General features: G+C 27.2%; 2 protein-coding genes across 4 annotated transcripts in view; both read right to left on the minus strand.

Moving 5' to 3' along the window:
- Positions 1 to 19,388, minus strand: part of LOC105848888 (macro domain-containing protein CT2219) — a 46,060-nt gene that overhangs the window by 22,593 nt on the left and 4,079 nt on the right. The window contains exons 1-5 of one of the 3 annotated variants that reach the window (XM_065806148.1): positions 8,999 to 9,121; positions 6,704 to 6,847; positions 4,784 to 4,894; positions 3,349 to 3,378; positions 2,377 to 2,472 (exon numbers count right to left, since the gene is read on the minus strand). In XM_065806148.1, the coding sequence (XP_065662220.1) occupies positions 2,377 to 2,472; positions 3,349 to 3,378; positions 4,784 to 4,894; positions 6,704 to 6,847; positions 8,999 to 9,068 (451 nt within the window). In that variant the 5' untranslated portion in view covers positions 9,069 to 9,121. Of the gene's footprint in view, positions 1 to 2,376; positions 2,473 to 3,348; positions 3,379 to 4,783; positions 4,895 to 6,703; positions 6,848 to 8,998; positions 9,122 to 19,388 lie in introns of those variants that run through there. The other 2 variants (XM_065806145.1, XM_065806146.1) reach the window with 2 other exon arrangements.
- LOC100214378 (peptide deformylase, mitochondrial) lies at positions 10,197 to 10,948 on the minus strand. The gene has a single exon (XM_065806144.1). It carries the CDS (start codon positions 10,811 to 10,813, stop codon positions 10,223 to 10,225), a length of 591 nt encoding a protein of 196 aa, XP_065662216.1. The 5' UTR covers positions 10,814 to 10,948; the 3' UTR covers positions 10,197 to 10,222.

Raw genomic sequence — 19,388 nt, forward strand, 5'->3', positions numbered from 1 at the left:
CATCCATCCAGTAATTGCGAAAGCTACACCAATCAAGCTATCCAATCATTTATGGTATTTGTCGCCTGAACTTGTGGGTTTAGCATTTTTTGATGATCAGGTCAGTTCAACCACAAAACGACTTATGGCGAGTGCCATGCAGAACGAAGATTTGGAATAAGATCACACCAAAAGGCTTAGTGTTCCAATGGATGTATTAAAAAACAAGAATTCGGAAGATTTTGTCACTGCCAAATCCATGAAATCCTTTTCAATGATGGAGTTACCAGATGGATTTTTAAATGTTGATCCTGAATTATGGAATGAACGTGACAACATTTTCAAACAAGCAACAGAGATGGTAAAATAGTTGAAAGTAGTAAACGATCATGCAGAACGAGGAGTTGCACTAACCCAGGAGTATAGTGGACTTATCACTCGCGATGAATCCAGTTTCTGCTACAAGTTGTGGAAGAACATCGTTGAGCCTACCCAGACAGCCGAAAGCAAACTTTGGCAAAGAAGCCAGCAAAAGAGTAGAACATATTAACTCAAGAGTTATTGTTAATTAATTTTAAAATTCATATTTTTAATCAAAAATTTTATATTGCATAACATGACAATAATTGCGTATTTTACACAATACTCATACGACGTGAAGTTGTATTATTTCAAAAATATGGTTTGTGAAATTAATAAACTTATTAAATTTGTTTATGTTTAATCAATAGTCGTCAAAAATTATAACATTTAATGATTACTGTGATGTATCAAGAAATGAAAATAATCGTTAATTTATTCTTAATCTGTCAAATTTTTCAAAACTTTCGAAACTTTTGAGCACTTAAGCTACCCCTAAATATAAATGTTTTCTGCTGAAATTTTTATGGGAGTGTTTTCTACTTGAAAGGAACAACTTAAAAGGGTACGACCATCAAAGTTTAAAAAAATTTTTTTTTCCTAAAATAAGCTCCGTCCTAATATATATATATATATATATATATATATATATATATATATATATATATATATATATATATATATATATATATATATATATATATATATATATATATATATATATATATATATATATATATATATATATATATATATATATATATATATATACACAGATACACAACCTTGCAATAGTATCATAAAAATTCAAATTGTGATACAATTGATATTACCATCATAAAAAATTATCTTTATTTATTAACATAGTACTAAGTTTTTATCAAAAAGGCATAAACTAATTGGTAAACAGCAAACCATTTTTTCTCTTTATTACTTATAATAATTTTGGTAAAGTTTAAACTATTGTTGATGAATATTTTAATTAATAAAAAAGTAAATTCTGTGAATATTTAAATTGTAAATTTAAACATTTTTACATTTTGAACCATTTAAATTTTTTTGATCACTTTCTTTCTTTATCTGCGAGTTTTTTAATGTTTTTAATTTATCCTGGTACACATAGCTTAAATTTCTTATAAGCTTTTTTTTTTAAGAATCATTTCGAAATTTGATAGAAAAATTTTATAGTAAATGATTTTTACTAAAGGATTATTGAACAAATTTTGAGCCAGTACTGTGTTTTTTGACTGAAACCACTGGCAATATTAAAACAGAAGCCATTCAAATCCTCTATTTCTCACTTCATTTCATGCTTTGAAACACTATTAATTCCCCAACAAAGATAGTAAATCGAAACCTTGATCAGAAAAAAAAAGTAATATTTTAAATTTAAAAGAAAAAAATTTTCTCCTGCAGACGTCCTTATGATTGTATTTGTATTTACAACAATAAAACTGCATACAATGAATAAATGTAGTTTGCTTAATAAACTTTTCAACCGATTGTACATAAGCCAACACACTCATTAAGATATTAATTTCAGCTTTATTAATGTATTTTTTCCTATTTTTTCTTGTTTTCTGAGTGCTATAAATCCTGCATTTATACCAGGTTAGCTAACATTAACATTAAAGGTACCCTAATACTGAAAAACAGATCGTCTGCGATAAGTATTACTTTTTTTGAGGTAAATTAAAATACTTAAAGTTACTATTTAAGTCACTATTTTACTTATAAAGTTATTATTTTTTATTTACTTATTTTTGAAAAAATAGTAAACAAATAAGCTACAAAATCTAACTAGAAAACCGTTAAAAGTTATTAAAAAAAAAAAGAGAATAAAATTTAATTTTTACAAACTTTGGCTAAAAATATTTTCTGCAAATAAAACCACATTTCAGTCTTTATCCTAATAACTTCATATTTTTCTACACTCATATATTTTATAAAAACAATGTTATATTTTCAGTTCAAAGATTTTGAAAACAACTTTAAATTTATATTTATAAATTTAACATATTATTGAAAAATATTTACCTGCTGTTATTTTTGCCTCGCCACTACAACAACCATTAAGGCTTAAGCACTCTTTCTTGAGTGTAGATCCAGCAGCTTGATGTATGCATCCATCAACTTAATAATTATAAAACAAATGATATATAAAATGTATGTACAGTTAAATTCCGGTAACTCGAACAGCCAAAAGACCAAAGAAAACAGTTTGACTAAACAAATATTTTACTTAAGTCAAAAAGTTTGAGTTAATCAGTGCTTGAGTAGGTACTTGATTAAGTGATTACTTGATTATTGGTAAAGTTTGAGTTAATTAAACTACGTACTTGGTTATTGGTAAAGTTTGAGTTAATCAGTGCTTGAAAGGTACTTGAGTACTGATTAACTCAACTTTACAAATAATCATTCAGTAAACTTGAGTTTATCAGTCAATCATCTGATTGACTGATAAACTCAAGTTTACTGCAGCTAAATCAAGTCTTTTGACTTTATTTAACTGCAACTTTATACCTTACTTCATCAACATGCATTAAAATCTGACTCTTTTTGTAATCTGATGTTTTGACTGTTTGCAATTTTAACCAAACAGATTGCTGGCTTTAACTTAAAAAGTTTTAACTAGATAAGAGCTTTAATGCAGCTCTAATCTTAGACACTACAGTAAATTTATGTTCACAAAATAAGAAAAACATATAAAACATATAAAAGTTAATGCAAATATGAATTCATGTAAAATGTATGTGCATGTGTAATAAAAATTGTATACAACTTTAAGAAGTTTGACCCTTGTCATCAGTAAGTAGAACTTTCAGTAAGTAGAACTTTCAGTAAGTAAAACCAGCAATTAGTGCTTTTTTTAAATATTTTTAATGTTATGACATAAAATAATCCTAGTCTTATAAGGAAAAAACTATATCTACTCCTTAAATTTATATACAAACTGTAAATAAACTTCTATATAAAATACATGTAAATTTATAACAAAAAATGTCTTACCACCACCACCACCCATCAGACTTGGATTTGCTTAAGAAAAAATTACTAAACATTAATAACATTTTTTAAACATTTATTTTTAACTTTTTTTAAAAATCTTTTATTTATCTTTAAGTAAAATAACTTCATACAAAAAATTTGTGAATGTCAAGAAGGATTAAAAAATGGTTGCTTTATTTAGCCAATGTTTTTTCCATCGTCCTATAGATTGTCTGTGAAAAATTTGGTGAAGACTAAATGAATAGCAATGGAAAGAATGAAAAACATATGTACAAACAAACCTTCATTCATTTTTATATCTATATATATAAATATTGAAAAGTGTATAAGGGTATGGAGAATATACTGTTTTGGAAATTAGTCATATACTTTTACTTTGAAAACTTTAAAAAGAATGAAATAAATAAATGGTAAAAAGATGAAGCCTGTTGTTAAGTTTTAACATCTCAGAGATTCAAATGAATCAGCTGGTGGAGCAAAAGAGGAATAATGGGCAAAAGTAAACTGTACCTAGATAAAGCTCAGAAAATCTTCTCCACTTTTAACAGCAAGAGGCACATTATTAAAGATCAAAAGAAAAAACAATGATTAGATAGATGTATGTGTGACTCTTCAAGATAAAAAAAAAATGAATTGACTTTAGACAGATAGGGAATAGTGAGTATATCTGATAAGTGTATCAGGGAACTGTTAATTAGGTATCCCAATGTACAGAATTTGTAGATTCAGGATAAAAAGGTATAGTAAAAAAAAAGGTACAAGTAAGAAAACCTGGGGAGTGTGCATTACAAATGACATTAAAAAGCTTTAGTTGAGAAAAAAAGATCTTAAAGATTGTCCATGTTGGAGAAATGGCATGATGAGAAATGGGCAAACCTTACAAGTGTGGAGATAAAGTCACTATATTGATGATAATGATGATGATGATGATGATGATGATGACGATGATGATGATGATGATGATGATGATGATGATGATGATGATGATGATGATGATGATGATGATGATGATGATGATGATGATGATGATGATGATGATGATGATGATGATGATATGTATAATAAATAACAATATTAACCTTTTAATTTTCCAGATGAAATGGTTTTCTTATTGAGTTCTATGACTTCTGATATTATGATTTACTGACCTCTCATGAAAAACACAGAACCGTTCACAAAGTTTGAGTCAACTAAGATTGCCTCTCTATTGCAATTGGCAAGACCCCTGATTCATACACCTGATTCTATTCTTTTCCTCTATAAATCTCTTATTCATCCTTGTATGGAATACTATTATCATATTTGGGCTGGTTCTTCTAATGAAAATCTTTCTTTTTTACAGAAGATCCAACAATGCATTTTAAATGACTCATCATTTACAATGGGTTTTTATCAAAACTTTCTATAAAATAGACAAAGTTAACAAGTTATATACCAGCATTAACAATTGCATCTATTTCAAGTGTTGTAATATCTCCTTGCCATAACGAAACTTTAGAGTTTACTTCTTTTTGAGATGGATATTTATTTTTATGACCATAATTGTCTAAATAAAAACAATACTATCAGCAAAAAAGATTTTATAAATTTTATTAGTATTTAATAAGAAAAAACCTGTGGTAAACTTACAAAAATGAAATTTTCAAAAGATTAGTGTAACTTAAAGGATGAAAATGATGGAAAGGGAAGGATAAAAGAAAAATTTCCAATAGCAGATAAATGTAGGGACAATATTCTCCCTGGCTAAAACCCTAATTAATTTTACATTTTTTGATTGAAAACCTTACTATTTGAAATCAAGTGAATAAAAATGAAAAAAAGAATACCTATTTTTTCCTTCTATCTATTTTTTTTTTTTTACTGATTTCTATACATGAGTATGTTTATCTTTGTTTGTTTACCCAGATAAATATACTTAAATGCTTCAATCCTTTTCTCCTACCTTTTAAAAATGCAACATGATTCGAAGAAGATTGTAAAATATTATCACAATTTCATCTATTTAAAAAAAAAAATGTGTGAATGTTTGTTTGAATGCAATTGATAGGTTATTACAACAATTTTATTTTAACAAACTTCCTTTAGGTGATAAAGTTATTCTTATGAGTGAAGACTAGACAACTGAAGTTGTACAAAATATTTTTATAATTGGCAATCCCAGACAATAATGCAAATCCAAGAAGTTTGAAACTAATATTAACAGCAGACATTAGCTGGACAGGTAGATGATCAATTAGAGTTGAACTGCTGGAGATCAATTTGGGCAAACAATGTTTTATTTGCTCAGCAGCTCCATATTAGTCAAGTTATCAAGCTTTCTTAAAACGTGCTTGGTTTTCAAAATCTTTTTCATTACCTCTGGCTTCATTTTTTTACTTTAAATAGTCCGAATACATGTCAATGATTTTCTTTAATACATGAACTTTATGTCAAGTTGTGAAATGAGACTATCAAAATGGCATAGGCTGGTCATAAAGTCTTTATGAGCAGTCATTAATGGTCTTTTTTAGTATTAAGTAATAAAATACAAAAATACCCATAGTATGTTGTTCTGATGGAGTATAAGCTCCTTTTAAATGTTCCATTGGATATCTAATCAAAGAAACATCATTAGTTCAGTTAAATAAATACTAGCATTACTTTGTGCTATTTGTGTGATTTCAGAAGATTGCTGACAAAGATACCAAAAAAATGATTTAAGAAGATTCCAATTCAGTGTCATTCATAATTTCAAAAATAGACTTTAAAATCATTATTTATAAATATTATCATTCAACTGAAGTCCGGTCCGGTCATTATCATTCAACTGAAATACTACCAATTATTTTAATTTCCTGTTTTAATTGTAACCAATTGTTTTAATTGTACAGATTAAATGTACACTTTAATTGTACACATCTGTGTGCAATTAAAACACCTTATCACAACAATTATATAATCACCAAGCATTTTAAAGCTTTTTTTTGTAAACAAGCAATTATTGGGGTTCCTGGTAAATTTTTAGGGGCTAAAATTCCTGGTGCAATAATCATTCCTAATGTGCAATTATACTGGATTACAGATTACTTGTAGAACACGATGATTCTAATCTCAACTTGAAGTATTGTTATTATTAATATTTTAGTAATCAGTTAATGGTATTAGTAATCAATTAACGGTATCAAAAGTATCAGCATCAGCCTTTGTTAGGCGATATCAAACTAATGCATTCTATACTTATTTCATATATTATTGTCATTTATTATTAAGTGCAAAAATTGTCGCTATCCCATAATATTTTAAACAAAAAATAGCTATAAAAAAGAGGGCAGAAAAGATCGGTCTGATTCCTACTGAAAGTTTTTAAGATGCTTACCTTTGCAATAAATTTTTTGATATGCATCCCACAAAGGAATATCATCTAAAGTTTTAAACTTGTTTCCACATTTATAAAAAGTACGCTTTTCATCCAATGATAAGTTGAAATACTTTGAATTGTATACATTGTTCAAAGGATCACCTTGTATCAGAAAGAAATTAAATAATTTATACAAAAATAATTTTAATATAACATAATTACTTACACTATATTTAAAATATTTAAATAACATTAACTTTACTTATAAATATATTAAATTTCGTATACAAATATTTTATATAATTGACTAATTGCATTAAAAAAATTTTAAAAATCAAAAACTTTTGCATTGCAAAACAAATATTTGCATAATATAATATGCAAATATAATATGCATAATATAATATACATATGCAAATATTTGTTTTGCAATGCAAAAGTTTTTGATTTTTAAAATTTTTTTATATGGAATTAGTCAATTATTATTAATAAAAATATAAAATATTTGTATATATATACATTGTATACATATATATATATATATATATATATATATATATATATATATATATATATATATATGTATATATATATATATATATATATATATATATATATATATATATATATATATATATATAATATTGTATTCTGTATTCAGTTCTAAAGGGTTGAAGTGCAGGGAAAAAAACTAGACGAATAAAGGTTTTTAGAGCATGCAGGGACAGATACAGTAAAAGATGAGACTTTGCTGAATGACAAGTCAAGCGAGAATGGGTTTTAGTTGATGGAACTAGAGACGATAGCTCCTTTGAGCATCAACCATGATAGCATTTGTAGAAAAGAGAAAGAGATGCAACTTTATGACAATGGGAAAGGGACTCAAGCTTAGCAGATAGAGTGGGTCCAACTACGTTTACAATGCACTTTTAGACCTTGTCCAGCCCAAATATGAGAACAGTATTCCATACAGGGACGAGTAAAAGATTTGTAGAGGTAGAAAATGGAATCAGAAGTAAGAAAAGAATGGAATCAGAAGTAAGAAAATGGCAAATACAATAAAGAGAAACAACCTTAGCAGATGCTGATTTAGCAATAGATTGTATATATGGTTTCTATGAAAGGTCAGTAGTAAACAATTATCAAGAAAACAATAAATTTTGAAAACAACAAAATAGTTTTTAGCAGTCTAATTATTTTAATAAATAAATAAAATAATAAATAAACAAATCCCTCACAGCAAATGAGATAAAATATTTTAAACTTTAAATGGAAGTCTTGAAGTTTCTATATAATTCCTAAAATTAATAAATGAAAGTATCGACATATTAAAACTTTACAACTCTTTGTTTATTGAAATGAAACCACCAAATAATCTTAAAGGCTTAATCTTAAAAATCAATTATTGCCAGAATAGACACACCATTATCTCATTTATGACAGTTTATAAATATATTTTTGTCTCTAATCATAAGGAAACAAAAAACATTTGTTAAAGATGACTAGGATTTTTTCAGAAAAATTGAGTTAAAAAAAAGAGAGTTTGAATCAGAAAGTTGTATAATGATATGTGGCATTGTTAACTTCATATATCCCACATAATTTTAGGATAGAAGCCTTAAAACTTTAAATTAAGAATCAATAGATAAATAATTTACACCTGAATTCATTTATTCAGCATCTTTTATTTTAAATAATAATAATTTCATTTTTAATTAACAATTGTTTTACCAAACAATTAGTAAAACCTTGGGTACAGATTTTGCACTAGATTATGAAAATCTTACTATTGAGCTTTTAGAAAAGACTAAGCTTTTTTCAAAAATCTAAACTCTGTGTTTTTCTAACCATGAAGTACATGGTATAGACAAATATTATTTTAGATTTAATAATGATGGTTTTATAATCTAGTCAAAAAAATCATGACATTAGAAATATTCAAATTTCTTTATATGAATTAAATGACTCAATTAGTTTTACAATCAAATTTGGTACAGAATTTATGAAAAATGATAACACAATCAGCTTTTTTTACGGATGATTCTTTAAAAACTGATGATTTGTTGAAAGAGCTCTGTGCTAATAAATTTAAAACATAAAAACTTTTATTAGTATACTTTTTTGAAATTTACTTTTTTTTTTTTTAAAATTTTGAGATATGAAAATGTATGGCATGTTTCTTTTTTGTTTGTTTACTGGTTTGACTGGTTTGACGACTTTTTAAATTTATTAAGTTAAAAAACAGTTAAAAAACATATCTCAAATTTATATATTTATAAAAACAAGCGCACACACATATATCTAAATAAATACCAGCTTTTTTTAATTCATTAGATAATTGATTTTGTGAAGTAGAAGTACCAATTGATCTTTCACTTGACATGTTATATTTTCTTTAGAAATTAATCTGTTTGCAGTTAATAACCATATACATGTATACAAGTATGTATATATATATATATATACATATATATATATAAATATATATATATACACATATCTATACATATATATATAAATATGTATATATATGCATATATATATATATATATATATATATATATATACATATATATATATATATATATATATATATATATATATATATATATATATATATATATATATATATATATATATATATATATATATATTTAAAACTTTTTTTAAAATTCACTTAAAAACATTTTATCATTTTTAATTCAAGACATGTTTCAAGTATATATAGTCATCATCAGTTAAAATATATTTGTTAAAAATGGTATAAAATAATGCATATAATTGTAAAAATAAACATAATAAAGCCATAAAATTGATAACATTCCTATATATACAAAAAGAATTTTTAAAAATCATTTTAACAAATGTCAAATATAACAAAAGAACTGGTAAATTATTTTAAATGGTAAGAGTCATTTTAATATGATTTACTTGTTTAGTCATGTTAAAACGACTCTTACCATTTAAAATAATTTACTAATTACCACCAAAATACCTATTGGTGTTCAGAAGTAGTGACTAATAATATTAATTTTCTTGATGTATTGACAAGGTATTTTTGAATCTAAGCGCCAGTTACCATAATCTAAACACAAGCTAATTTGATACCAGTATTTAAACATAAAAGTTTAAAATTTGCACCCTGCCTGGAAAATGGCTATTGAACATGAAACAACTGTGGCTTGTGAATGTATATAATTTTATACTTGTCAATTTTTATCAAAAACTATTTAAAAACATTGCTTAAAATCTTTGTTATTCATTTTAAACTAATCATAAGAATAATTTTTAAAAAATTTAAAATTAATTCTGATACATGATAAAAAATAAAGTAAAACAATGTCTGATAAAGTTGATCAAAGAAAGTAAAAAATTAAGCGATCCCATATGGTTGGTGCCCATAGTCAGTTACCTAGATTCCCCTTATGGCATATGTGCCTATGATTACATCATATGAATATTTTCACATGAGTAATTTTGCTGATTTATTTCAAAATCAAAAACTAACTAATTTTAAAGTCTCCACAAAATATTAAGTTACCTAAAAAAATTTTTTTTTTTAGTAAAAAAGTCTAAAATTAACAATCCTTTAAGATGGTGCATTTCATGTTGAACCATGCGAGCTAACCAACCATCAAAATTCATCAAAACATTATCACCTTTCTCATTAACAAATTCAAGTTGCACTTCTCGGTATCGCTGAACAACTCCAACTGTTCCTAAAATACTTAGACATCCTTCTTCAAAACATGTAGTTTCATAATTAATTATTTTTAACTTAGGATTTATAAAAATATGCAAAGGAAATGTTCTCATTTGCCTTTTTTCAACTTCATTTTTGCCATATTGTTTTGTAGCCATTTCAAGGTCATGATCGGTAAATTCAATAGCTATAACTTGTAAATCTACACCAACTTGAGGTGCAGCAATACCTTGACCTTTATTGCTACGCATTATCAGAATCATTTTAGTGATAAGATCTTTGAAATCTTGAGTATTTATGTAGTCAAGAGGCACTTCACGAGCAACCTTTCTTAATACGGGGTCCCCATTCTGCCGAAGTTTTATTTTTTCTCTTGTAAGTAAGATGTCTATTTCACTTTTTAATTTATAGAATAATGAAGACATGATATAACTAAAAAATATATTTACAAAACTCCAAAAAACAAATATATGGATTTCATACTTTGAAAAAATATTATACTAAATATCTTTAATGCTTTACTATTTATTGACTATTGATTAATTATTATTATTGATTAATTATCATAATTATTATAATTTATTGCTATAATTGTTATTAAAAAAATAAAAATCAATTTAGAGAAAATTAAAAGTTAATTTTTATCATTTTGTTGTTGTTGTTGTTAGTGCATAATTATACTTAATCCATTTAATATGAATATACTTTATGTAAATGTAATTTATAGTGTTCGTAAAAACATGCATTGAAGAAGATTTAACAATCTATAAAACATAATATGTAAAGCTAGACTACAAAATATATAATTTTTTAAATATAAATTAGAGTTAAACTGGATTGAAAAATAAAAATTTCATTTAGTAAATCTCGTAAAATTTGAAGCAGTTAATTCTTCTGATACTTCCCACAATTTTGAACTTCTTTTTTCACATCTGGCATGTGGTAAAAGTTCTTCGATTTGACAATCACCAAAATATTGGTTGGTTATACCTTTCAAACTAGGATCAGTTGCCATATAAATAATTGTTTGCGCTCCTTGATCAGGTGTTCTTAAAAAAAAGAATCCAAAGAAATTGTATAGAAGTTTTGTTACAAAATTTGACAACTTGTAACGAGCTAGCTCAGTCCATACAATACCAGGATGCATAGAATTAGCGGTAATATCCAAGTCTAAAAAAGAATTAGTAACAGTTAACTGTGTTTCAAATAAATTACATAACAAAATATAATATTTCATGAATTGTTAGACATTTATTAAATAATAAAAACTTAGATAAATGTTATTCTGATTAGTTATTTTAACACTAACACATAAAAAGAAAAGCAAATTTGCTTTTTAACTTTAACAAACTAAAACCTAGTATTATTGAGAATCATTTGGTATTGTGCTTATTTGTAATATAAATTATTTATTGTTAAGACCATTATTATACCATAGTCTATTAAAATAAACAAAAAACAACCTTGGTTAGAAGATTAAAAAGAAAATTTTTTATGCTAAACTTCCAATTAATGGTTGTCATTTTTCAAAATAGAAAAAACCATCAATGATTGGTGCTTTATTTTTTGTAGAGCATAATGGTACAAAGTTTACATTTTTCAACTTTGCCAAGATATATTTTTGTGAAAGATGAAAATTTGAAACTTTAAGAAAACCAAATAAAACTTGAACAGATAAAGTTATCAAAATTAAAAAAGAAGTTTTTAAAATAATTTCAAACAAAGTATTAAGAGAAGTTCATAAAACTATCTAGCTAATAAAATTTTATACTACATGTACGATATACATCTTATATAAGTACATAAGTTTAATGACAATCCATTTTCCATGATAACTTCTTCCCGATTTTTTCAAAACTAAACCCCGATGGTTCCCTGATGGTTTTCCTGATGGTTCTCTGATTTTTTTTGCAGATATCTGAATACTCTGACTTTTTTTCTGTTTTCCTTTTTTTGTTTAATTAAGAAAATAACAATAAAAACAAATTATATGCATTATAATAAATTTTTTATATACTTAAAGTAAACATACCACTGGTTTTTGTTTCAAGTTTTCGTTTTTTTAAGTTAAACATGATTTCCTCAAATCAACTTTTGTTTTTGTTTTCCAAATGCTAAACTTATTCTATTTAATTTGTTCCTTTTTTTTAGCTTCATAAATTAATTTTAAAACAATTAACAAAATATTATTAGCTTCTAATTTGCTAAAATTGGGTTCACAAACAAAACTTAAAATCTTCACGTGTAAATCATCATCATTTTGCATTTATATAGTAGGTTCAATAATAATTCAATTCGATTCATTTGTTTATAGTGAAGAAAATAATGAATTCTTGTTCTATTGGGATTGAACAAAAGTTAGATAAAAATACATACTGAGTTCAGTCTGAAATTTTGGAAATGTTAAATGAGGAAAAATACTTGCTGACCTTAAGAACTGGAATAAAAAATAATAATCTGCATACAAATTGTACTCATCATACTCTGTACTCTACAATTTGTTAAATACTATCCAACATTTCATAAGTCATGCTGTGACTCTCTCTCGATTGATTCAAAGATTATTAAAGGAAATCTGACAACTGTCACTTTGGAGCATAATCAACTGAACTCTGCTTTGATTCCTGGGAAAAAATATGTTTTAGTTGCGTTAGAAAAATCAAGAATGTTGAAGCAGTTGAAGAGAGAAAAGATCCAGATTATGTATTACCTGATAACTCTGTTATACAAATTGATAACCTAAATCCTTGTCTTATAAAATTTGGTTTGTCGCTGACTAAAAGATCAGTAAGCATGAGTATGTTACAAAAAGACAAAAAAGTAAAAAAAAAGTCAAGTTGTTAAATGAGTCTTTGAATTCATATGAACAAGAAGAGTCACAAATTACGGCACTTAAAAGCTCCTCTTTAGATTATCTAGTAGAACAGCTAAAACAAAAGTTTCATAATGAGAATAGTATTACACAGAAAATAAAATTACTCACCTTAGTTCCCGTCCATTGGACCATTCAGGAAACGGTAAATGAATTTAAAACAACACAATATATGGTAAAGCAAGCAAGAGCTTTGCAGGACACTAAAGGAATCTGTGGTGAGAGATCAACTGACATAAGAAATCCAAAAAAATTGACTTCCAAAGTTATAAATCAAAATGTCAACTTTTATGAAAATAATGATTATTGCCAGGTGCAAAGGAGTATATAAGTATAAAAACAGTTGAAGGTAGAAAGCACATTCAGAAGAGACTTATTTTATGCAATCTTTCAGAAGTATACCAAAATTGGATAGAAGAATCAAAGTCTAATGATATAGTTAAGGTGGGATTAACATAATTCGCTCTTTTAAGGCCAAAACACTGTGTACTTGCTGGAAAATCTGGCACCCATAATGTCTGTGTTCATATCCACCATCAAAATGCAAATCTAATGGTAAAAGCATTCAAAAATGAATAAAAGTTAAAAGAACTGATGACTTGTTTGCTCATTAGAAAATAAAGAATGTATGTTTCACGAGTGTAAAAAGTGTCCTGGAAAAGAAAGAATTGAAAAAAGATAAATAATCTGGTTGACAATTCAGAAAATGAAATAACTTATTAACAATGGTTGAAAACTGATAGATACTCCTTAGAAACAATAGTTAAAAATCTTGATGAGTTTTTTGAAGATTTAACAAACAACTTATATGAACTCACAAAACATCATTATTTCAGCAAACCTCAGACATGCAAATGTTATTGCATTATATCAGACAATCTGATCCACAATACTGAGGCAGTCTTCACTTATGTTTCAATAATCGTATTTATTCTGAAAGAAGAATACCCACAAATTCAAAAGATTCATTATTTCACTGATGGTGCAGGCAGCCAGTATAAAATAGGTAAGCCAGCTCATTTCAAAAAATTCAAAAAAATTCTGATAAACTATTTTTAATCAAACCATATTCGGCTACTAGAATGATGCTTGTCAAATTTGCTATAGACTAATTAGGATATTATTTTTTTATCAAATTTATTGATTTTATTTTATGAATATAATTTTTCTTAATATATTATAGGTTTAATCCGAAAAACCTTTGTTTTCATGAAAAAGACTACGGGCTGAAAGCAGATCAGCATTTTTTTGGCACTGCGCATGGAAAAAGTGCATGTGATGGAGTAAGTGGTACAGTGAAAAGAGTAATTAATAACCTGTCCCTCCAAAGGCCGATTGGAAATCAAATTTTGACACCAAAGGGCATGCTTTTACTTGCTATAGAAAATTTTAAAAACATTAGATATAGCACTTTGTTTTTTAAATGTTTGTGGATTTTGGTTATGATTTTTTTTCAAATAATGGATGTCTTGTATTCGATATTGTTATGAACTTTTAATTAAAATGAAGAAAATAGCTTATATTATTCTTAGTTATAAAAAGTCAATCCTATAAAAAACAAATTTTGAACTTTTTGCTATAAAGGTTTTTTATTAGGAAAATTATAAAGAAAATAGTACTTTAAAAAAAAAGCTTACTAAATACATTTTAAAAATTATGTTCTTGGATTATAAGATTTATGTTAACTTTTTTTTTAGATTTCTTTATATTTCTGAAAATGAAACAGCTGTTAACACTCATGAAGTACTTGCTAAACAATTTGAGAATGTTTCTTTTAAAGGAACCCGCTCATATCATTGTTTCTCACTTCTATCATGTTGTTTAAAAGCTTATGTAACATCAATGAGCAAAACATTTGAAATTTTTCACATGCTGGAAGATACTTGCATTAATACGCTAAAGTCAGCAAATGTTGACATCAATATTGCTGATTGGGTATTAGCACATTATTTTGGTGATTTTTTCCTTGGAAAGGTAATAGATGTTAAAAATGACTATATATCTGTCAGCTGTTTACATAAAGCTGGCAATTATTTCAAATATCCAAAAACATCAGATATCCATTGGTATCCAGTCAGTGACATTATTGCCACATTAAATGAGCCTGAGCTCCAAAACACAAGATGGTTTTACTCCTATCCAATAAAAAAAAGATTAAATAAACTATACTGTATTAATTGTTTTGAATTAGCAACTAATTATCAATTTAAAAGTAAAAACAAAACCTTATAATAAAAGTGGTTTCTAACAAGTTTCGACTTTTTCCTTCATTAATCATTATTTTTATTATAGAAGCTATTATACTTTTTTAAGATGTTACTTTTTAAAAGTTAGAAAAAAGTTATAAGGCTTTGAAGTAGTCTGTTTTTATAATTCTTGAATCGAGGGGGGCAATTGAACAGTCTAGAAAACATAGCTTTATAAACACTGTCACTGGGCTGTGTTTATAAAGCTATATTTTCTAAACCGCGGCACTTGAAAGTCTGAAATTTTAAATTTAACCTATCTACATAATGTAGATAATGACATGTAAAAATCAGGAAAATCAAAGATGGGGCCCCACAGCCCATTGGTTGAAATATAATGATTTGACCCAGTAGGCTGTGCTTATCACCATCCTAAGATGGATATTAATGAACTTATTGTTTCATATCTAGCTATTGTATTTGAAAAACTTGCTTTTGAAAAAAAAAAAAACTATCTTTATAATGGGTGGTTTTAATAAAGATCTTATAAAAGCAAACTCAGATAATTTAATCTTGGAGTATTAGAACACCAACTTGTTTCAAACAACTTTCTACCTTTTATATCTTTACCAACAAGAATTACCAATCACTCAAGTACTTTAACTGATAATATATTTTCTAACTTAACTTCTAAAGATATTTTTTCGGGCAATCTAATTATTAGAATATTGGATTATTTGCCACAGTTTATAATTTATTCATCTTTTAAAAAAAAAATATTAATTCTTGTAAAAGTAATGTTCTTCTTTAAAACTTCCAAAAATTAAATAGTAAAGAATTCAGGAATGATTACTTGAAAACAAACAAGGATAAAGTAATTAAAGTTTCCAACGGTAATACAAATAAATCATATGAAGATTTTTTCACTAGCATTAACTCTCTTCTGACAAACACGCAACGCTAAAAAAACTAAGTGGCTTAAATCAGGGCCTTAAACCATGGATTAATTCAGCAATTTTAACCTCGATAAAAACCAAACAATGTATTTAAGAAGTTTCTTAAAACAAAAAATCTTTATGACAAACTAATTCTTGAAAAAACTTATAAAACTTATAGAAATTTACTTGTAACACTGCAAAAAAAAAAACACTTTTCTCACTACTTTACTACCAATACCAATAAATTGAGAGCTCGTCGTCATGAAATCTTGCATCTAATCTCAAAAATTAGGCTCTCGTAACTTCTGGAGAATCTTTAATAGTATTAATAAAAAGAGCAAATCTTTATTTCCACTTCTCTTGTATGGTTCAGACTTTGTCACCTCACCTAAAGACAAAGCTGAATTGTTTGCTAAAAACTTTTCATCGATATCATCTCTTGATTCCACTAGTTGCGCTCTACCTGATTTAGCCCTCAAACAGGTTGATCCATTGCTTGACATTCGTATCACTCCAGCTTATGTATCTAAAGTGATTTCCTGCCTAGACTCTTCTACAACTTGTGGCCCGGACAACATACCTGTTTTTGTCTTGCAGAAGTGTTCTCTGGAGCTGTCGTCTATACTCTCAAAACTATTCAACTAGTGCTTATCAGAATCTTGTTTTCCAGCCTGCTGGAAAACAGCATCTGTTATCCCTATCTTCAAAAATTCTTGAGAGCGATCTGATTCGTCTAACTACCGTCCCATTAGTCTTCTTCCTATCATAAGCAAGGTTTTTGAATCTTTATTTAACAAACACTCAATTTCTAATCTTGAATCTAATAACTTACTTTCTGACCATCAATATGGAATTCGATCTTCTCGTTCTAAAACTGATTTGCTAACAGTAATAACTGATAGGTTTTATTGCGCATTAGATAAAGGTGGAGAGGTTAAGGCCATTGCTCTTGACATTCAAAAACTTTTGATAAAGTTTGGCATGCTGGTCTTCTTCATAAGCTTTCTTCTTATGGTGTATCTGGCAACATCTTTAAGATTATTGAATCCTTTCTTTCCAATTGTAGTATAAAAGTTGTCCTCAATGGACAGCGCTCTTCTTCTTCTTCTGTAACTTCAGGGATTCCTCAAGGTTCTATCCTAGGGCCTATACTCTTTTTAATACTTAATAATAATAAAATTAACAATCTTCCAGATATTCTCACATCTAAGGTAGCATTGTTTGCTGATGATACTACTATTTATTCTTGTTGTGATAAGAAAGCAACACCTGATTGCTTGGAGGGGGCATTTGAGCTTGAAAAGGATCTCACTTCTGCTACAGCATGGGGCTCACAGTGGCTGGTGAACTTCATATACAGACAAAACTCAATTTTTTTCAGCCAATTGTAATCGCAATAATTTAGATCTTCCTATATTTATGAACGGTGATGTACTCGATGAGTCACCTACTCTTCATCTTCTAGGATTAACTCTTACTTCCAATCTTTCTTGGAAACCATATATCAAATCAGTTGCAAAATTAGCGTCTGCTAAGGTTACATCTCTTTATCAAGCTGGTCATTTTCTTACTTTGGATTCTATTCTCTATTACTATAAATCTCAAATCTGGCCTTGTATGGAATACTGTTGCCATATCTGGGGCAGATCTTCTAATGATACCCTTTCTCTTTTAGACATGGTACAAAAACGCATTGTAAACATAGTTGGACCTTCTCTTGCAGCCAACCTCCGACCATTATCACATCATCGTAATGTTGCTTCTCTTTCTCTTTTCTACAAATACTATAATGGGCACTGCTCTAAAGAGCTAGCGTCTCTTGTACCATCTACTAAAATTCATTCTCGTGTTAGTCGTTATTCAATTAGGTCTCATCCTTTTTTAATGACTGTTCCAAAGTGCTCTAAAAACGCTTATTCGTCTAGTTTTTTTCCTCGAACATCAGCTCTTTGGAATTCGCTTCCTTCATCTTGCTTTCCTGATTCATATAATTTGCAATCCTTTGTCGTTCATCAATCGTTATCTTGCTCTGCAATCTTCATCTTTTCTCTTTCAGTAACTTCCAACTTTAATTAGTAGCTTCTTGCAACCTTATTGGAAGCGAAGATGTTTAAAAAAAAAAATCTCCAAAAAGCATTTGATACAGTTGACAATATGATTTTATTAAAAAATTGTATCACTAAGGTATATGGGGTATCGCTAATGATTGGTTTTCATTCTATATTAAAAATGGTACTTAGTTTCTTGATTAACAGGTTTCAATCTACAAGTAAAGTTATTAAGTATGGTGTCCCACGGGGTTTCGTTCTAGGGCCTTTACTGTTTTTAATATATATTAACAATCTGCCTCACTCTATAAATAATTCGATTATTCATCATTTTGCTAACGACACTAATCTTCTATGCATAAACAAATCACTTGCACAGCTTTGTAAAAAAGTTAATTCAGATGTCCATCATTTGTTATTGCTTAAATAGTAACCGTCTTTCTCTAAATATCAATAAAACCGAATTTTTTATTTTTCACCCTCTAAAAAATGGTTGATAGTGATTATGTGAAAATTAGAATTAATGGTAAAATACTTTTCCCATCTAAATATATAAAATACCTCGGGCTTTTTCTTGACAAAAACCTATCATGGTACTATAAACTAATTCAATTAAATAAAAAACTCTCATGTGCCAATAGTATGTCATCATTAATACAACACTATGTTCCCCAACATATTCTAATATAAATTTACTATTCCTTGTTCTCCTCACATCTATGTTATTGTTGCACTGTTTGAGGTCAAAAAGGTAGTTTTACATTGTATAAACAGTCTACAATGCACTTTCATAAGAACTATGACATTTCTCCTTTACGATCTAATATCCAAAATAGGTTTTCTGAATTAAAAATTCTAAAATTTCAAGATCAAGATAAAGCTTTATAATTGTCTCTTTGTGTTTGATTTTCTTCAAAATAAACTACCAAATTCGTTTAATAATTTTTTTACTAAAA

Source organism: Hydra vulgaris, chromosome 09 (genome assembly GCF_038396675.1).
Source record: "Hydra vulgaris chromosome 09, alternate assembly HydraT2T_AEP".
Lineage (NCBI taxonomy): Eukaryota > Metazoa > Cnidaria > Hydrozoa > Anthoathecata > Hydridae > Hydra > Hydra vulgaris.